The sequence below is a fragment of the Anoplophora glabripennis genome, unplaced genomic scaffold (genome assembly GCF_000390285.2).
Source record: "Anoplophora glabripennis isolate ALB-LARVAE unplaced genomic scaffold, Agla_2.0 scaffold45, whole genome shotgun sequence".
Lineage (NCBI taxonomy): Eukaryota > Metazoa > Arthropoda > Insecta > Coleoptera > Cerambycidae > Anoplophora > Anoplophora glabripennis.
In genome coordinates this window covers 1,276,908-1,298,197 of record NW_019416437.1, presented here as the reverse complement: position 1 = coordinate 1,298,197, position 21,290 = coordinate 1,276,908, and the positions used below count along the sequence as shown (strand labels likewise).

At 31.8% G+C, this 21,290-nt stretch overlaps 1 protein-coding gene and 1 long non-coding RNA gene across 4 annotated transcripts in view; one reads left to right on the top strand and one right to left on the bottom strand.

The window, feature by feature from the left end:
- LOC108917110 (acetylcholine receptor subunit alpha-like) overlaps positions 1 to 21,290 on the bottom strand; it is a 238,116-nt gene that overhangs the window by 57,247 nt on the left and 159,579 nt on the right. For all 3 annotated transcript variants that reach the window (XM_018723554.1, XM_018723556.1, XM_018723557.1), the window contains exon 5: positions 9,988 to 10,168. In XM_018723554.1, the coding sequence (XP_018579070.1) occupies positions 9,988 to 10,168 (181 nt within the window). The remainder of the gene's footprint in view (positions 1 to 9,987; positions 10,169 to 21,290) is intronic.
- Positions 877 to 1,740, top strand: LOC108917111. Its single transcript, XR_001964793.2, has 2 exons — positions 877 to 1,101; positions 1,223 to 1,740. It is a non-coding gene; the product is annotated as an uncharacterized LOC108917111 (long non-coding RNA).

Sequence of the window (21,290 nt, the reverse complement as noted above, 5' to 3'; positions counted from 1 at the left end):
AGGTTCCTGTAAACTTAGTTGAAAGAATATATGAAGGCACTACAAAAAGATAAGGGTTTTTCTAACTAATGAATTCGTATTTTTTAGATGATGATTTTTCGATTAAATTACCTGCACAGTATTGGAGCTCTAAAGGCAGATGAAGAAGATTCATTTAGATGGACTCCACAATCTACAAAAAAGTTTATTTTCCTATGAAAATGACAATTACTGAGACCCAAAAATAAAGAAAAAAAGTATTTGGCAGAATAACCATACTGTGATTTATGTTCTATGAAATTGTGGTCGATGGTTGTCCGCGCCAGATAGAGCGCTACATGCTACTTCTTAGCAGATACTGCTATTGCGCTATGTTCGGCTGAACGCGGCCATTGGCTTCAGTAATAAGTAATACGTAGCAAATGTATTTTTTATAATTAAATATAGTGGAAGTATGCAACCCATTAATCCATGAACTTTGTCACCCGCCTGCATGGTGGCGTTCTGAAATTGTGTGTTGCCTATCATTTATCCTTATAAATAAGCCTTCTTCTTTTATCTGGTTTGTGGTCACCAAGTAGTAGTCTCAGACTAATAAATAAAGGGGACGCCTTTATTTACATTCGATAGTGAAGTGTTGACATATGTGTATTTACAAACATTGGTACTTTGTGATGTCCTTGACATTGATGCCAATGTTACATTTTTATCTTTATAGCTAGGTACAGCGGTCATTTTAATTGATTATCGTACAAGGATCTACCTCATTCTTGACCTCGACTTACAAATTAGTTACATTGTAATATGCATAAGACTACGACACTAGGTATTTTCTTGCAACTTGTTTTATAATTATAGATTTTGAATATCTGAAAAAAAATACGTTATTGAAATTCCTAGCAATACAAACGCTGTAAGTGGCATCATTGCCTGGTATTAAACGGTTCTAAAGGGGACGCCATTATTACAGTCTATTGTTGTGAAATAGATATTAGCCGAGTTCAGTGTTTTGTGTCTTTTTAAACTGTTTTTTTATCTAATTTCAATAAAAATGCCAAAGCGGCGTATAATATGCCGACAATTACAGGAAAAGAGCCAAATATGTGCTACTTCTTTTCACAAGTAAGTTTGACATTGTTTCCATGGGCGTTCTTACAAGGGTGTAAGGTGTCCTAAGTATTTTATTTGTTAATTTATTATGTTTGTATTTTGATACTGACACTAGCTCTGTGTTTATTTGTAGAATACCATAAGATCCTGCGATACGAGCAGTGTGGCTGGAAAATTTCGCCATATCTGAATATGATTTTTCAAAGGATAATTATGTCTGTCGAAGCATTTTCGTACTACAGATATTAAGGTAACAGTAACTGGAAAACGATGTCTCACACATGGAGCTGTGCCAATTAATACAACATTTGGAAGGTAATACGTTTTAGCACAGTGTTGATGAAATGGTTGTGCCGTCTCAAAGGTTCCCTCTTCGAGAAATTGCCAGTGAAGGAAATTTTATAGATGTTGCTATAAAACATCTTCAATCACATGTTGTCCCTGTTCCATAAGAGACGAGCTGTCAATGTTATGAGCTCAAAATTCAGCTTATTTTTGTTGCGTACATTTAAAACATGCTTATTTTCCCACACGATTAAATGTTGTTCAATGTAAATTCATTTTTCCGTTACTTTTAGTACAAATATGTTTTGTTTTCTTTGCATTGTTTATATTCCAGCAGATTTTAATTAAATATATTTTTGCTCCTTTTCTTGTAGTTTTATTTAAATTATTTATTTTAATAAATGTTCTTCCAGTTATCGAGAACTATGAAATAATAGAATTAATAGTAGGCAATGACATTGCTATAGCTATAGTATAATGATAGTTTCAATCGAGGAGTTTTCTTTAGTCACTCTTTTGTTCTGGAAATGTTTTTAAGATATTAATTATAGATTTTGAAGAAACCATTAACTTTTTCCTATTTATTGTCTATTTATTACACATGAAAGCTTAAATAGTCGAGCACTTCCGATTTTATTCTATTAAAAAGTGTAATTTTTATGGTTTCCTTATATTATGATAGATTTTAAACCTAAACTCGGTACGCCACTGTACCAGGGACCAATGTGTTTACTTATGTATCATTTGTTTATCAACATACAATAGGTTGAGGTTACATGTTTACTTTGTGTACTGAAATAGGGAATGCGGCCTCCCCTTTACTTATTACTCTGAGGTAGTAGTCTCCGAATCTCCAAACAACTTTTACAGAAGTAACTTTCTCGATATCTCATTATCCTGACGAGGTACCAACCCGAGAAGTTTGAGAAGAGGATTTGACCTTCAAATCTTGAAAGTGCAAAAATAACTCAACGACGTCTCCGAATATAACATGTCTACCTTTTTCAAAATCCGAGACCTTAACTTGTTTTAGCAATAAAAAAACAACAGTTGACCTTCAAATAACTTTGAACATGACCTTAAAAAATAAATCAACAACGCAATCGAAAGTAAAATCGCTCCCTCTTCCAGAATCCAAGGACAAAAATTGTAATAGCGTCAAAATACAAGAATTTACCTTGAAAATAGCATTAATAATGAGCTAACGTCGTCAAACGGACACCGAATTCGAATTCATCGACCCCACATAGTATCGCACATTGATTTTTTTTTGCCGAGGGGCTGTCTTATCAACAACTGTTTCTATATGTGTCTTTTCTCTAAATATGTCAAAATTGTGTTTATGTTTGTTTAAAATTAGAATTCAATCCAAGTAATTTCGTGGTTTATTTTCTGTTTCTATTTTAGCAATAATGAATATCAGGGTGTTTCGGGATTAAGTCGACAAACTTTAAGGAGATAAAAACAAATAAGAAAAAATCATGTATAATTTTTTTTCCAGGGACGCTTCATTTTTGAAATATAAGGCGGTAAAGATTTTTAAAAAAATTCGAATTTTTTAAATAACTTCTAAATGAACAAGGCTATTCAAGACAAATTTGGCATGACACATCTTATAAGATACCATTTTTTCATAGAAGTAAAAGTCCCGCAAGCAACCAGCGGCGGAGTTATGGGGACTCAGACTCATTAAATTATAAAAAAATTAATACGGCCCTACTGAAAATAAAAAATGATGTTGTTTTTAGATAGAACAGTTTGTTATCGACAAAAAGTGTACATTCGCTTTTTTCCTAACTCTTATAGCTTCATAGCAAAATTGATTTTTCGGAAGGGTGCTTCTGGATTGTCGATAAACTTTAGGAAGACGTTCCTCATAGAACCTAAAAAAATATAGTACCTATTAAAATTGGTATTAGTCTCGAGTATGTGTGAGTCAAATAAGCCTTTTTGTCTCCCCTTCCCTTGGGTTTAACCAATAGTATTAAAATTATTTAGGAGATGCTTCGTTTTTGAGATATAGTGTTTTTTTTTTAGAAAAAAAAGATGTGACTATGTCGTAATGCGACAACGTAACGACCCTTGCAATACTCCTAAATTTTTTCAGGCGGTTTGTAGTCACTTCATTTACTTGTGTTGTGTACTTTTAAATAAAATAAGATGGCAAACAATACATGAAAATTTATTTGTAAATTAAAACAACCAAAAAATTACTAATTAATATTATACCTAAACAAAGCGAAAAGTGAATCAAAAATGAAATGATTTAAAAAATATTTTGTTCAAAATGGGCGCCTCCGGACTGTAGACAAGCACGACATCTTCTAATTATGGAGGTAGTGGCCGATCGACACTGAATTGGAGTTAATTCTCGACACGCTTGGACTATCCGCTGTCTTAGATCTTCCAGGGTATCGACTGGCACCTCGTAGAATATTTGTTTAACAGCACCCCAAACGAAATAATCCATCGGTGTCAAGTCCGGTGAACGTGCGAGCCACGCTGCAGGTCCTCCACGAGCAATCCATCTCCTCGGATAATTAATGTTTAACCACTCCCTAGGACCTCTACCAAAATGGGCAGGACAACCATCTAGTTGAAACCAACTGTTCATTCGAGTATTAAGCGGAACATCTTCTAACAGATCTTGAAAACCATTTTCAAGGAACTCGGTAAACATGTCACATTTAACCGATGCGGAAGGACGTAGGGACCAACTATAGTGTTGTCCAACACACCCAACCATACGTTACATTGGAATTCATGCTGAAAACTATGTTCCCTTACCGCCCGTGGATTCTCGTAGGACCAAATATAATTGTTCCTTTGGTTTAAAATTCGCTTTCGAGTAAATGTTGCCTCATCTGTCCACATTACTTTTTGCGTAAACTAATCATCATTCTCTGCTTGGTTTAACCAATCACAAAACACGCGCCTGCATCGTATGTCCTGAGGCAATAAATGTTGCACACGTTGGATATGGTACGCATGGCGTCCATCAGCCCAAAGAGTCCTTCAAATGGAACTTGACGAAATACCTAGCTCATGTCTTCTGACATTCGTGGATGGATTTTCATCGAAATGGTTTAAAATAGTATTCGATCTTACTTCGTCCTGAAGTGGGGCAAAATGCCCATCAGCATAAGTTGGAATACCGAAAGACCCAGTTTGTCTGAGGCGACTGAATGTTGTTGAAAATGTTTCCTTTGCAGGCTACCAGTCTGCATATTCACGACGAGCCGCCGTGGCATTTCCATCACAAAAATCATATACAAAGACCATATCAGCATATTCATTGTTCGAAAATATGGACGGCATTATTAAACTTATGTTTATTATTAGTTTGAACGCTTTATCTAATGGATAATTTATGCAACAATTCGTAAAATAATATTTAAAACGTCAAATTAACATTGCTTGACAGCAGCCTACTCGAAAATTTTTGTTGAGGTTCATTTTAAAGTTTATCGACAGAATCCAGAAGCACCCTTCCGAAAAATCAATTTTGCCATGAAACTATAAGAGTTAGGAAAAAAGTGAATGTACACTTTTTGTCAATAACAAACAGCATCATTTTTTATTTTCAGTAGGGGCGTATTATTTTTTTTAATAATTTAATGAGTCTGAGTCCCCATAACTCCGCCGCTGGTTGCTTGCGGAACTTCTACTTCTATTAAAAAATGGTATCTTATAAGAAGATATGTCATGCCAAATTTGGCTTAAACAGACTTCCTCATTTAGAAGTTATTTAAAAAATTCGAATTTTTTTTAAAATTTGTAACGCCCTATATTTCGAAAATGAAGCGTGTCTGGAAAAAAAATATATTTGTTTGTTTTTTTTTTTTTGAGGAATATCCTTAAAGTTTGTCGACTTAATCCTGAAACACCCTGTAGATTAAATAAATAAAACGTCTTGTTAACGTACTTGACCATATCAGCATTATTATGTAGATGATATTATTATATTATGATAAAGTGATAGATTATATTATATTGATATATTGTAATATGTACGTAATGTTTAAACATTTTATATTATAATTACTTTAATTTCGATTGTGTAGCGTTTCACAGGCTGAGGATGGGACAAAATTAAGGTTACGGAACTAGTAGCAATAAATATAGATATTTAATAGACTTTCTTATTTGATTTTTTGAAGTGCAGCAAAAATAACATAATTAAGGCTTATAATTGCCTACTTCCGTCGTTTTTCATTGAATGTCTTAAAAAAGATGAATGTTGCACAAAAACTTTTGTTCTGAGTCAAAGCTTTCAACCCTACTCACTACTAGAGAAAGAAAAACCGATTCTTCGCAAATCCGCCCTCTACCTCAAACCATCATCGGCAGCGACCTATCCGGAAACCGAAATTACTTTGGCATTTAACTCGCGAAATATCTATCAGTATTCATTACCCCGAATTGAAATGTCGCTTAGCGCGCTATCTAGCTCCGTTTACGTTGTCGTGTACAATCACAAAACACCTTAAACCAATTCCGTCGAGATGAACAAATTGACGCAGATGGGTGAGGAGTGTGTATCCACTAGACAGATCCTCTATCTAATTTCACTTATTTCAGTTGAATATCATTTCTCGGATCCAACTACATTCCTAATCTGCAGGAAGGGTGTTAAACTTGAGATCAATGTCTAATTTACAGCAGGTTCTCCTCTATGTTCAGAAATGTGAGTAGAGGAGCTTTACGTTCAAGAAAATAATCAACAGAAACTCCAAAGCGATGTAGCGCGACTCTGTCATACTACATTCTATAATTTCATATGCACTAAACTATATTAAAACGAGTATTATTGGCAACCTCAAAAAACACACAAGCAAAAATAAGTATGGGTTACAACAGTGAATTCTAACAAATTTTCTCCTAAAAATGATTCCTGAAAATTGTACAATCTTAAAAGAAATGCAGTTTCAGCTACAAATTATACAAAATTCTGACATCTTAAGAATGTGACATCGTTTTATTAGCATAACTTTGCACTTAGTTAAAAAGTTTATTTCGCCTAGTACGAAGTCATGCTTTCATAGTACCACAAATTGCTCTTTGTCAGTAAGTACAATATAATGCTTTATGCCAGTACTTAGACATTCAATAGCAATGACATTTATAGCATGAAATATACTTGGTAAGCTAGATTAAATGTAGCTGTAAGTTAATATTCTTATTGTTTAATTTCAGATTTATGTGTATACATGGTAATTTCAGGTTACTAAATAGATCACAGTGTGTTAAAATTAATAATTGTTCATTTTCCTTTATAGCTGTTACGTCAGGTGTACCACAGGACTCACCCCTTGACCCACTTTTGTTTTCAATACACATATGTGATATTGCTTCTGTTTAGTACCTATTCACACATTTCCAATGTTTTGTGTAACTGTTATTAAAATTATTGTCAAAATTTTGTTAAACCACCTTAAAACTATAAATAAATAAACTAAATAAACTAATTGAAATGCAAATAATGAATCAGGCAACCAATTCAGTGGGAGAGCCAACGGGTGGCATTTTTGAAATTTTACATGTGCATTTAACTGTCGGTGGTATTTCTTAAAATTTCTATTTAAATAATGGTAACTCTTAACATTTTCTTTGCAAAATAAAGGATATTTTTATCGAACGTAATTATAAATACAATGTAATTACCACAAAGAAAAAATAATGATATTTGTAAATTTCTATGCCATTAGTTCTTTTGGCTTGGTCAGTGAAGAATATGGAAGATATATTTTTTTCTTGAATGTAGATGCCACCACAATATCAAAAATATTTCCTGACATGCGAATTCTAGGGTTCTTATCTTATTGGCAGTGTTTTTCTATATCCCCGCCATTAATTTTAGAGAAATTGGTGAACGAAATCAGGGAATTTTTATCAATCTACATGAAGTATTCAAACGTACCTGATTAAATATATTTTTTACATTTCAACACCCGAATCTCGAAAGCTAGTGATTTTAGTCTTTTAGGACCGTTTGCACCATTGTTACTTATTTTTTAGACTCCAAAGCAATATTTAAAATACCTGTGAAAAGTATAAAAAGAAGTATTGCTGCTTAGTCCTTATTTCTTTAAGATTTGGTTTAAAATCATTCAAATGATATCCTGAGTTATGACACTGACTTAGAAAACACGTATATTATTATTTGTAATTAGTTGTCTGTGGTATATATTTCATCGAGTGTCAATTTCTGGCTGTATCATGATAATATAAATAATATTAATTCCGAATGACGGATTATTGTTTAAATTTTTATCATTTCATCTTGGATTAAGTGCTTATTATATGGATGTTGATAAATAGGAAACATCCTGAATGTTACTTTTTTATCATTTTGTCTTGTTTACTTCTATACTACTACTATTTCGTATAAGCTATTAAAACCCACCAGTAGTTAAATATAAAAATGTATGAAATGTTTCCAGACTATAACATCTACTCTCTCAAAGACAATTCTACAAAATTAGATATGAAATTCAGACGGGCTCTCCGCTGGTCACGCTAAATTAACAGGGGAGTTTTGTAGCAATTACAAAATGTTGCTTTCGTTGCTGAAGCCATTAACTATATGGTTTACAACTACGTGATCCGCAGGGCTATTGTCATACCGGTTGTAATTATTTTGTTTGCGCAGATAATTTAACTGTATAATTAACTGAAACACAGTACTATATTACGTTATTTCAGAACTGTTCAATATCTAATCACAAAACCAATTGTTTCAGTCGTAGTTACTGTAATTAGTGTACTGCTTGAAATTGTGATAATTTCTAGAACATGCTTTGTAATTAAATGTTTACATATAGTTCTAGAATGTATAAAAACACAGTACAGAGATTCAGAAATAAATAAATCATCAAGCATAAAATGAGATTTTAACCATACAAATTTTTATTGTTTTAGTTACACTTCAATAGCTTTCTTGTTAGTCTTTTTTTAAATAATTCGTATGCTCAGTATTTGTAATACTCCGATGTAGGTAACTAATGATTATAGATTGGGGTTTTCGTCGGCTAGTCATAGGCGTGTTCGTGGTAAAGAAATAAATAAACAGGTAGGTATAAATAAAAATAAATAAATTTGCGTACTTTTTTTTATCATTTTCTTATACATTAATAATAATAATAATAGTTTATTAAACTAAATAACACTGCAATACAGATAGAACATAGCAGTAAAATAAAAGTCTTGTAGGTACTAATAATGAAATAGTCCGCTTCATTACCAGCTTCTACATTTCTGTTGATTTTATTATAAAACAAAATTTGACCATTGACTAATTTAATATGTGAAAACTAATTTAATAGGTGCTCTCTTTTCCCTCTTTCCCCATTGACACATATTAAACGAAATCTTGTTTTTCGAAAGGTCAAATACTTCATATTTTTCATACTAATTCGTTGGTTTAAAATCTGGGGATCGTAGTAGTCACTGAATGAAAATATTTTGGCCTCGTCCGATTCAATGATTTGGAAATAATTCAGCATTTAAGAATTTAATCCTCATTATAACACAACGATGTAATAGAAAAATGCAATATTTAAATAATCAATTATTCCCAAACCGCTGGATTTGACGATTCCAAAATTTGCTTGTACAATGGCCATCACGATTTCCAGATTTTTAATTAAATGAATGATAGTATGAAGTATTGCTTATCCCGAAGAAATGAATAATATTGAATAATATTGAACATTATAGAGTTAGAATTCACCTTTCACTTTCAACAAAATGAGAAATGGTAAAATTATTATAATATATTTAATAGTTAAAATATTTTTATATTTCTTAGTAACGCCCCTGACTTCTCACACAAATGTCAGTACAGTACAATACATTTCGGAAAGAAAGAGTGTGGTGCAGAAAGGGCACATAAAAAGTGGAAGTGAAAGAAAAATGCCCATTAAAACGAATCGGCTGTTTTTTGCCTCGACAGTACATCAATCGCTCGAGTTAAAATTAGTTCTTTCTTAACTGTCACCGTTAAAGGGAGAGCCCAAAATGGTTTCAGTTGAAATGGAATTTTTAATTTTCACCCTTCAATTCTATTAAAAATCTCTATACTGTACGTCGTACTAATCAACATCAATTCTCCTTTAATGTCTAATTGAATAACATTATTTAAACTTTTTAGAAAATTATCCATATAAAAAAAAAACAAAAGATGTGGGAGAACTAGTACATTGGATATAATATTCTCTAGGAACAAATGGTAACATCAAACACTTAAGAGTATCATGTGAGAATACAACTCTCGACTCCAGCAGTTCTCAATATGTTTGCACCTTTTTGTCGAGTAAGGTAAATATTTGTTTATTTTTTTTAATAAAATAACACTGAGTTGTTCTCAAAAACTAATTTTCAAACCTGCAAACACCCTAAAATCCCTACATGACCTTAAACTTCCAATTATCTTACCAAAAAGAAGTTACTAAGTAGAGTTCTGTCATATTTGAACATCTGCGACGGGCAACTCCACTAAAGTTCTATAAATGGTATAAGTTACGAGCTTAAACTTATTTAATTAATATTCTTATCACGCCGACTAGGAAACAGAGGTACAAGAAGGTATGGCAAACTTTGATAGGAATTTACCTGGAAGCCGTCATAAGTCCAGGAGCCGAATTTCATGACACAAGTTTGCTCGTCGAAGGGAAAATATTCTACATCTATCTCGCAGGACGACTTATAAATTGCTGGAGGCTTCCATTCTACCCTTCCAGTGTAATTCAAGGTAGCTTTCGTGGCCAGCGTCACCTCGAAGTTGCCATCGGCACTGGAAAAGAAATTTCTTTAAGTTCTAAAGTTTCCACTTTAAAGTAATGTACCCGATATTATTTCAAAGAAAATATTTCTTATTCAAACTATAATCGTATTATTAATATTGTGTTCCATCAAAAGGACCTTTAAATAGGTCATAAATTAATAAAATGCTGCACTGTCGGGACAATTTTTTTAAGATGGATATTTCTTTTCCTTAAAGGAATAATCAATTATTACAAGAAATAATGAAAGAACGAGAAATTTGGCTTGTGTATTTTTTCTCAAAATGGCAGTCAATATGCAGAGGTAACTTTCTATAACTAATGATTTTTAACTCAAAAGCTACGATAAAGATTTCTATGAAAAAAATTTGTAGAACAAAATCATTTTAGAATATGTTAAACAGTCTAAAGAAAAGATTTACAATGAAAAAAAAAATGGAAATTTGATTTTAAATTTTAAAAATTGTTTATAACAAACTGACGGTTTTTGAGCTTTGTAACTAACAAAAGATTCAGCGCTGCGAAAAATATACGGAATCCAAAAGTTACCCAGGCTATCTCGACGTCATGCTCCCAAGTCTACAGCGATCCGACTAGCTTGAAGGAAACATTATCGCTCTAGAAATTTTGACGTGTTGACTCTAAATCGTTACTGATGGTATTCAGAAGTACTGGGTTGCTGTAGAGAAAGTATTAAGAGTTAAAAAAGACGAGAAGAGACGATCTAACTGCTCGCCGACTATCTTAAAAAGCACTGTTGATCCAGTAACCACCAGACACAAAAAAGTGCTCTTCAACAATCTTAAGAAGCACTGTTGATGGAACGGCAAAAACAAACGGCGTAGGTGCTCGTTAACTATTCCGAAAATGACTGATAAGCCGCAACTACCCATAAGAACTCTTCAACTATTCTAAGAAAGACTGTTGAAGAAGCGACGGCAATAAACGATGTAAGTACTAGGTAAGTATATTGAAAAAAATTGATGATGAAGCAACTACCCACCAGAAAAAAATTCTCCTCAAATGTTTACTGAAAAGGACTGTTGAAGAAGCGGTGACAAGAAACGACTTAAGTACTAGCTAACTATAAATGACCTTCAAATGTAACCTCTACATCAACACCGTGGTCAGAAGCAGATTGCTTGTTCTGAGCTCTGAAACTTTCATGTTTAACATTTTTTTATATTAGACTGGTTTTAGAGTTTTTATTAAGAACAATAAATGGAATTTGTTGGTTACGATGAAACCGTTAGTTTTGTTTATTATAAATAATTTTAGAATTTTAAATCAATTTTGCAAATTTTTCTTCAAAAATTGTTTTAGAATTTGTTGACACATTTTGAGATTATGTTCTATAAAAAAAATTTTCAGAGAAACCTTAGTTTCTGAATTATCAAAGTTTTAATAGGTTGTTAATTCTGCATATCTGCGGCCATTTTGAAGTCCGCTATCTTTATTTTTTCAAAAACGCCACAGCTTCGTAAAAACTACACATATATATGTACAAAATGAGCCAAAGTAGAATTTCCTAGGTAGCTTCAATTTTTGGACATAGAAGGTAGTTTTCCTTTTGATCATTGAGATTTACTTCCATTATTCAATGTTCTACGTTGATAATTTACAATTCAATTTCAATTAAAACAATCTACATTATCTATTTTCAACCTCAAAAGAAAGGCCAAACACAATTTTTCTTCATTCCTCTTCTGGTCTTCTGTCTTTTCAGGCATTTCATTTATATTTAATCATTTTCAACATTTTTGGCTGCGTCCTGAAATTGTTCTTCATTTCGTTTGATTCTGTTTTCCACAAGAAAAACTTGGTCTACAAAGACCAAATTGCGAAATTCTTCTAAATCTATCTAAGATTGTTAGTAGGGTATTTTAACCGATTCTCAATCTCCCCCTCGTCTCACCCNCGCGAGTATAGATATTAAATTATAGAATTACCGCATCACTAGTTAGTGGCTCGTATTAGTATTACATTAACTATCTTTCCTTCCTTCTCTCCATACTAATACGACAACAATGAAAGTGCACCATTTTTCTGTACTGGTAAGTGGCCAAAGCATTTACAAACCTTTATTTTATTTAATACAGTCCACTATAGCAATTTTTCATACAAAGATATTATTTAAATAATCTATTCACGATTCATAACTCTGTGTTTGTAGTTAGTAAGGACTTTCAGTGATGCGCTGAAGGTTGTTAAATATTTTCGATGAACATTTACCATACGTATCATGAGTAGCACTTGACATTATTTGAATATGAAAATTTAAAAAACTCATGTAACATAAATATACGACATGATTTGTGTCATTCACTAATTAATTCGAGTATGTTAATCCCAAATATAAAATTTCAGTTCAGTAAAAAAGAAATAATAATACAGAGTGGTGCGTAATAAAACATGTAATTTCCAGAAGTTATGCCTGTTCAAAATTAATTCATACAATTAAAATAGCTGCTAATTCTAATCTAATAGTATATAGGCGGGGTATAAACTTTAATAATGTATCAATTTTCGGTCGCCAATCTGGCGCTCGACGTAGGGATGGTCTGATTGGAGAGATTTTGGTGTCGTTGTGTATGTTGGAACTTTCTGCTTCAAATACAAGTGATCCGAGCATTCCACGATTACGGGGGCGAGCCTCTACATTTTACTTAACTTAACTTAACGTAAAGGTTTCTCAGGCATATAGGGTAGGGCGTAAATTTCCGTGTAGAAGGAACAAATCAATGTATGATTTTCACAGCAAGGGGAAATTTGTAGACATTTGGTATATCGATAAGGGTATGCAGGTCGGACGGTTGTAGCCTTTTCGGTGATTTTCATAGTTGTTCTATGATTATGTGAGCAGATGCTAGAAATATATAAAGGGTGGGATATTTCATCGATTTATCGTTTTTCAGCTACAAGGCGATTCTTAATTTTCGACAAGACTGACAACCTTATACAGGGTGTTTCAGAAAGACCTCCCGTAAATTCAGGGGGTTATAGTACGACAAAAAATAAGAATTTTTTGTCTTATAAACTATATGTCTATCTCCTCCTGTTTCCGAGATACAGAGCGACAAAATAAATTTTTTTAAATAGAACTTTTACGAAAATTTCCGGTGCGAAATATTTTTATGAAATTTGTTATTCTGGGGTTTTTATGGACGCCAAATACGCTGATGTAATTGTTTTTTGTATATTTCATAGAGGGCACTAGTTACGCTACATTCCTATTACATTTTAGTTTCTAATTTTTTTAAGGTTAGGTTTTTTTACCATTCGGGCTCCAATTTCTAATGTACAATTCTATTTTCTAAAAATAATGTACTCTTGTTAGAACTTCCTAATGTGGACGGTTTTCGAGAAAAAAGGCTTTTAATTGAACTCTTACAATATTACGGTGAAGAAAATAAGTGACTTTTCTCAAAGTAGGCTTATCTCAAAACTTATTGATGGATGTCTCATAAACAACGCATACATTCTCAGTAATATTTTAAACTCTAATTGACTTTATACCAAAAATTTAGTGATTACAGTGACTGTAGTTAGTAATGACTAATTACAGTCACTAAAATTTTGATACAAAGTTAATTAGAATTTAACCTATTACTGACAATGTATGCGTTGTTTATGAGACATTCGTCAATAAGTTATGACATAAGCCTATTTTGAAAAAAGTTACTTATTTTCTACACCTTAATATTGTAAGAGTTCAATTAAAAGCCCCTTTTCTCGAAAATCGTCCATATTAGGAAGTTCTAACAAGAGTACATTATTTTTAGAAAATAAAAGTGCACATTAGAAATTGGATCCCGAATGCTTCCTAACCTAACCTCAAAAAAATTAGAACTTAAAATGTAATACGAATGTAGCATAACTAGCGCCCTCTATAAAATATACAAAAATAATTAGGCCAGCGTATTTGGCGTCCTTAAAAACCCCAGAATACCAAATTTCATAAAAATATTTCGCACCGTTTGGAAATTTTCGTAAAAATTCTATTTAAAAAATTTTATTTTGTCGCTCTGTATCTCGAAAACGAGAGGAAATAGACATATAGTTCATAAGACAAAAAATTCTTATTTTTTGTCGTACTATCACCCCCTGAATTTACGGGAGGACTTTCTGAAACATCCTGTATATCTCTTTTTCACTAAATATAAGTACATACATGCCATAATAGAAATAATTTTGTGTTTATTTTATTTACCTTTAAGTTGTCAGTGCTTGTCTAAAAACATAAATACATTCATTTATAGGTATACCAGTAATGACGTGTTTTATTGTATCCATAATAAGAACGTTAATTTCAAATGTAAATGCTGTATTTTTTTTCAACAAAGACAAAACACATATTCAGAACACAAATTCTTAAAATCTAATACATATTAGTAAATCATTTAATTTAATTAGTTCGTTAAATGAAGTAATTTGTGAAAGAGACCATCAGGATGATTTTCTAGTAGCTGTAAAGGCAAATACCTAATGAATTCAGTAAGTCCGACAGATATAAGCAGTTCCTGCTTACTTTTAACGGCCAATTTAACAAAGGAATTTTAATTAAATTCTTCGACAACAATCAAATCTACCATAGATACTTTAGCAACTGAACTTGATTTAGTTAAATCGTACTCAAACTTCATTTGAGGAACCGATCGTAAATGCTGTGTATTATAGATTTATATTTAGGCAACTAATCACTATTATCAATTGTGTTGGTACTGACATATGAAATTATTGCAAATGTAAATATAATGATAGTTCCTAATTCTGAATGTTTCAATAAAATGAAGTTTTGAGAAATCCAGATGAAATATGATAAAGGAAAAAGTAGTAATAGTTTTGTACTAATACATTAGCATCAGTCGGACGCAATAGTATCTAATTGGATATATTAAATTTTGAACCTTATATAAGCATTACATCGGAATGCGCATGCGTCTGACTGTTGGAGACTATTTTGAATTGCTCAAGGAACAAAGCTATTAAGTACTGACTTTTATAAGTACTTTGTTATTACATAACATTTTGTAGAAAATTTTACATATGAGAACAACTATATTGTAAATCCTCAATAGTTCAATAACCAATTTTTTAAATTGCTAATAACTTCTAAAAGTTATTTATGAATTCTTTTAAAGTGATGTAATATAACGAAAATAGATTTTTTGTAGTAACAACGATGTCAGCTGTTGAAATTGATTCATCGCAATAAAATAAACTAAATTAATTTTATAACGTTTTCAGTTTTGTATATTGCTGATCAAAAGACTTTTTTTCTTAAAATTATACAACTGAATAATAATGACAAATAAATCGAAATCCAAACTGCCCAGTGGTATTGTAATTTTTCATTGAATTTTTATATTTAATTAGTCTAAATATAGTCTCAACTTTCACTGGATCCAATTAATATTCAGAGATTACAAGTAGTTAGATATTAAAGACATAATAGACTTAATTTACAAAAACGTCTAAATCGCAGGTATATCTCGAAATCTAGTTTAATCCTTTAGTCCGTTAGACTTAGACGTAGTCGATTAGATTTAGACCTAAAATAATCCACGGAACACCCTTCTTAAGTTATAACGACGACTTAAAGGCACTGTGTATAACAAGTAGATACGAAGACCCAGGTCTTTGAAGAATTATTCGCATACATAAGAAAATTTGATATATGGCCGTGCAGATCCGGCCAGTTTAAAATAAGTAAATAACTTTTTATTGGCTTGGGCTATTTCTAATATATTTATGACAATCCCCCATAAATCATTCAGATAACATTATTGTATGGGCGTAGATGCTGAATTGCACCTTGCGAAGCATCGGTGCCCAGTTGATCGAATATTGGACGTCGAATGTGCGGCAGGGCATTAACGCACGTCGCTTCTGACAGCTTCACGAGTCCTGCGAGATTAATTGCCCAGAAAAAGGAAATTTTGCTGTACAAAGCGATGGAGATAAATCCCGAGATACTTACTTCCCAACGCATTTTTTAATTCGCAGGACCGATGGGTCAATAATACCGAGACAAATTATTTTCTTCTCCATGACCAATCACTGTTCTCTCAAGTAGGGATACGTCTACATCTCAATTTCATGACTGCATTTACAAGGGATCGCATCAAAATACATAATTGCATATATTTGTTTTGAAAAGATCATCAAGGTACGCCAACTAAAAATGGTCTTAAGCTTTGCCATATTTCAAAATAATGAAAGTCAATAAGGCTGGTGTTCGGCTCCATCAGAAATTCATCCTAATAATACGGAATATGTTTTTTGGACCATTAGAAGCCATATTAAATCTATTCTAGGCAAAACGGATACAACTCCCTAACCCGAACACTAAAAAATGCCTAAAAATGTAATAAAACCATTTTTCTTACATCTGATATACATATAAATAATATTTTTCGGGCACAATTTAAGTAAATACACTTGTTTATAATCATAAAAGTAAACTATTACTCCTTTCCCCCTCTCTATTTCCCCTCCCAGTCAACTGTATAACCTCGAAAAGACACTTAAGTAAAAAATTCAATATAAAAGAAATTCTACATAATGTAAAAACATTTATTTAAAGGTCTAGAAAAAATAACATTCTACTAGATTTAGCCAGGTATAAGTAAATCTCCCAGCCGCTAGCACTTCACAGGGGACTCACTGTAAACCAGCACCCCAATCAGTGAGGGGCAAGGGGACTCACTTTAAACCAGCACCCCAATCGGTTCCCAAGGGAACTCACATCAAACTATAACAAAAAATATTAGAAATGAACTGTAATATTATACTTAAACCCTATTTTTGTGCCTGTTTATAAAAGTTAGAGATGGAGTTACAAGGAAGAAAAAGACATACGGGATGGACGCTCGAATGGGAGGAGGTGGACTGACCTATTTTTAAACTAGAAACATTACAAAATATTATACAGGGTTTTCAAAAAGTTTGGAACCCCCCCTCTATCCCAGAAAATACTGCTCAAACAAAAAAATTATTAGGACAAAAGTTGCAGGGTTTTGACCATGACCTTGAAGGTCATTTAGAGGTCAAGTTGAAAATTTTAAATGGAACCGTATACTTTTGACCCCGGAAATGAAAAGAGCGAAAAATTTTACGTTGGGATGTGACCTTGACCATGACCTTGAGGTCATAGTAGCTTCAAGGTCACAGTATTTCCAACAGCCTGTCTCCGAAGGTAAAATGTACTCGAGGTTTTCGGGAGGCAAATGTAAGAGTTCCCGTTTTAAAATTCTGACCTTAAAATTATGTTGAAAGTTATCGTTATTTTTACTTTCGGAACAAGGCCGGGGTCATAACAATATCATCATCCGATAGCAACTAAGAAAATTTTTGCCGTTTATTTTATTTCGTAAGACCATTATTAAACTTAAATTCTTTGTTTACGTTTGACGTTACAGTTACCTTTAGGTCATGGTCAAAAACATGGTATGGGTAATTTTTTAATTTTACGCTCACTCAATTTCCGCAATCAATAATATCGGGTCATTTATTAAAAATCGACTTGATCTGTAAACGATCTTGAAGGTCATGGTCAAGGTCATATCCGAACGTAAAAATTTCCATTTTTTCCATATCCCGGGTCAAAAATATACGGTTGCATTTAAAATTTTCAGGTTGACCTCTAAATGACCTTGAAGGTCATGGTCAAGGTCACATTCAAACGTAAAATTTTCCGCTCTTACCATTTCCGGGGTCAAAAATATACGGTTCAATTTAAAATTTTCAACTTGACCTCTAAATGACCTTCAAGGTCATGGTCAAGGTCACCGTTGGATTGGTCACTCGAAACCCTGCAACTTTTGTCCTAATCACTTTTTTGTTTGAGCAGTATTTTCTGAGATAGAGGGAGGTTCCAAATTTTTTTAAAACCCTGTATATTTTACTGACAGATAAATGTTTTTGTGAAATCTCACTTGCTTTTCTTCAGTATCTTACAGGGGTTACGTAGAAGGGGAAAAAGGGTGGAAGAGGCAGAGGTAAAGTTTTTTTTATGACTATAAGCAAGTATATTTTACTTAATTTGTACACTAAAAATGTGATTTATATGATTATATGCATCAGATGTAAGAAAAGTGGTTATTAAGAGTTTTTGAGCGTTTTGGGTGGAGAGGTTTAATCCGTTTTGCCTTTAATATTGTTGCTTTAGGTTCAAAAATCATATTCCATATGTTTAGGATCAATTTCTTATTGACCCTCCTCCTTTGTTAGGTCGTTTAAAACACAGGTCGGGACAGAATAGGATAAAATAGGAAAGGGTAGGATAAGATAAGATAGAATAAGATAGGGTAGGATAGAATAGGAGAGTAAAGGATTAGATAGTATAGTTAGGATAGTACGTACATAAGATAGGATAACGTGAGATAGGATAGATATATTAAAAGCACAGTGTCACCAAAACAAAAGCCTATGAATAAAATGTGTAGGTACGTAACAAATAAAAGGCTGCAATTTTTCTTTTTATCAATTTTAATTAAACTTAATGGCAGATTAGATTATAAGTTTAATTATGACAATAATTTCTTAATTTAAGTTTAATTTTCTGAATAATTTGTTAATTTAAGTTATTTTTGACAGTCACTTATTAGTTAAGTTTAATACTGACAATCACTTTTTAGTAATCATTTCTATACAAATGTATCTATACTTTATGTTAACATAAAATTAAAGTGTCTGTATCAAAACAGTATCATTGTTAGTTTTAATTGTTTTTTAGAGCAATTGGAAAAGTTAATTCCAATTGACTTAGTTGCACGATACAATGAATATAGATTAATCAAAATAAATTAATTACAGCGTGCAATTAATAGTTCAACTGCAATTAATTTTAACTGCAATTAAGTTAACCACAATTACTTTTTAATCAATTAATTAATTGATTGAAAATTTAAATGATCGCCGCCAAAAAGTTTTGAATAATTGTTGACTAAAAATGTACTAATCTACGTCACCATCATATTCTCTGCATTTCGTCGCCGCTGAATAGATCGGTCGTTTAGGTCGCGTCTCGGTATCGCTGCGGTATGGATGGAATTTGATTTTCTAGCTATTACTTTAACACCATGGGAAACGTCGTCGTCTGGGTCAAATCTAATTCTTAGTGTTTCGCAATGAAATAATTAAGCTTATCACTGGAAACTATTTACTATTTACTCCTATTAAGTGTCTTGTGCAAAAGTATTCCTATCAAATTGAAAAAAAATATGATCTAAAATATTTTGAGTTTATTCCGGAACATTAATATTTTATACGTCAGTCAGTATTTAGTTGTACAACATAAACAAGATAACGTCGATTTTTTCAGCCGTCATTATTTATTGTGAATTGGAACAAAAATAGTAAGAAACCAGCAAATATATTAAGTATTAGATATTTAGAAAATTTATAATCTCTATAAAATCACAATACATGTTCGAGGTGTGAAATAAATATTTATATCTTTGATTTCTTACAGAGTTACAGATTATATTGTTCTTCAATTGACGAACAAAACGAAATCGCATGTCAACACACATTCCTTTGATATTACAAATAAATTTATGACCAAATGTACACAAAATTTTTATATTTTTTAATACACAGTGTCTTACAAATTAGTAGGTCAAGCAGTTAACCATATATTCTTTGGATTAAAATAATTGGACTTTTCTTATTCCACTTTTCATTTCGCAGTTCCGTTTTCAAAATACAGGGTATCAATTAAATTAAAATTTAAAAAATGATTTTTATTGATAATTTTAGAGATATTTATCTGAAATTTAGCACATATTTTCATCTTAAGTCGGCTCACTTTAATTTTGGTTTAAAATAGCAAAACGCGAATGGAGGGGAGGGGGGTTGCAGTACCCATGGACCCCCTATTTTTTTTAGTACGCCTATGCTTTCTGAATATTTTGTTTAGATATAGCGGCGTTTTATTCAATTTTTTTCACTTTTCTAAGATTTTTATTTGAGACCTCGTTTACGAGATATTGTAACTTTTTTGGACATGCGACATCAATTTAGTCAGTCGACGTTAGACTTATTTTTGGAATTTTATGAAAAAAATTATTCATATGGTAACAATACTAACTAAACAACAGTTAAAGAAACGAATTGTACGAGGTAAAGAGCACTTTAGGTTGAAACCGCATATTTTGATTTGGGTCTTGCTGTATGTGATTTGCAACTTTTTTAGATATATTAGATTTAGTTCAAATTAAATACCACTGAACATAATGATCATTTCCATTTTATTAAATAAATAGACGACTAAAATCTTTCATATAGCCCCAAAAAATATAATCTAATCTCCAAGATAAAGATATGTTCTAAATTTCGAATAAATATCAATCACCGGAGTTATATTAATAAAAATCATTTTTTTTTAAATTTTAACACCCTGTATTTTGAAAATGGGGCTCCGAAATGAAAAGTGACATAACAAAAGCCACATTACTTTAGTCTAAAGAATATGTGGTTAGCGGGTCGACCTACTAATTTGTAACATCCTGTATATTTTATTATTACCTTTTGTATTTTTACTTTATTTTAAAGATATTAAGCAAATTCAAATAAATTTAAAATTGTTTTTATTAAACGACTTGAATTTCAATTAATACTACATAATTTTTAATTTTTATTTTAGATTATTATTTAGCTGATATAATTCAGTTCTAGTTGTGGCATGTAGCCATGAAATAGTTGTTTCTCGCAATATTAGCACTTAGGAGTACTGTTTCTGGAGTTAGATGTCTTAGATTCATTTGATAGGATTTTGATTGTACTTGAATTAGCTTGATAAAATTATTATGTACCTGCTATTTCTCTCTCTGGGGTTTTAAAATGTATATACCTTTCAAAGTGAATTGCAGTAGTAAAAATATTTTACAATCTTTTTATTAACAAGTGAAGGATCATTTAGTGTGTGCTTAAAATCTAAGAACAAAGTCCTTTTAATTGTAAATGAATTTCAACTCTTTCGAATCATGTTAATTTAAATTAACAAAATAATCTAAATTAAAACATAACTGACCAAGTTACGAATTTGTAAATGATTTGTAATATACTTTTAAATCGATACCTAATTCATTTTTAACTTTATCGTCAGATTGTCCATTAATTATTCAATTT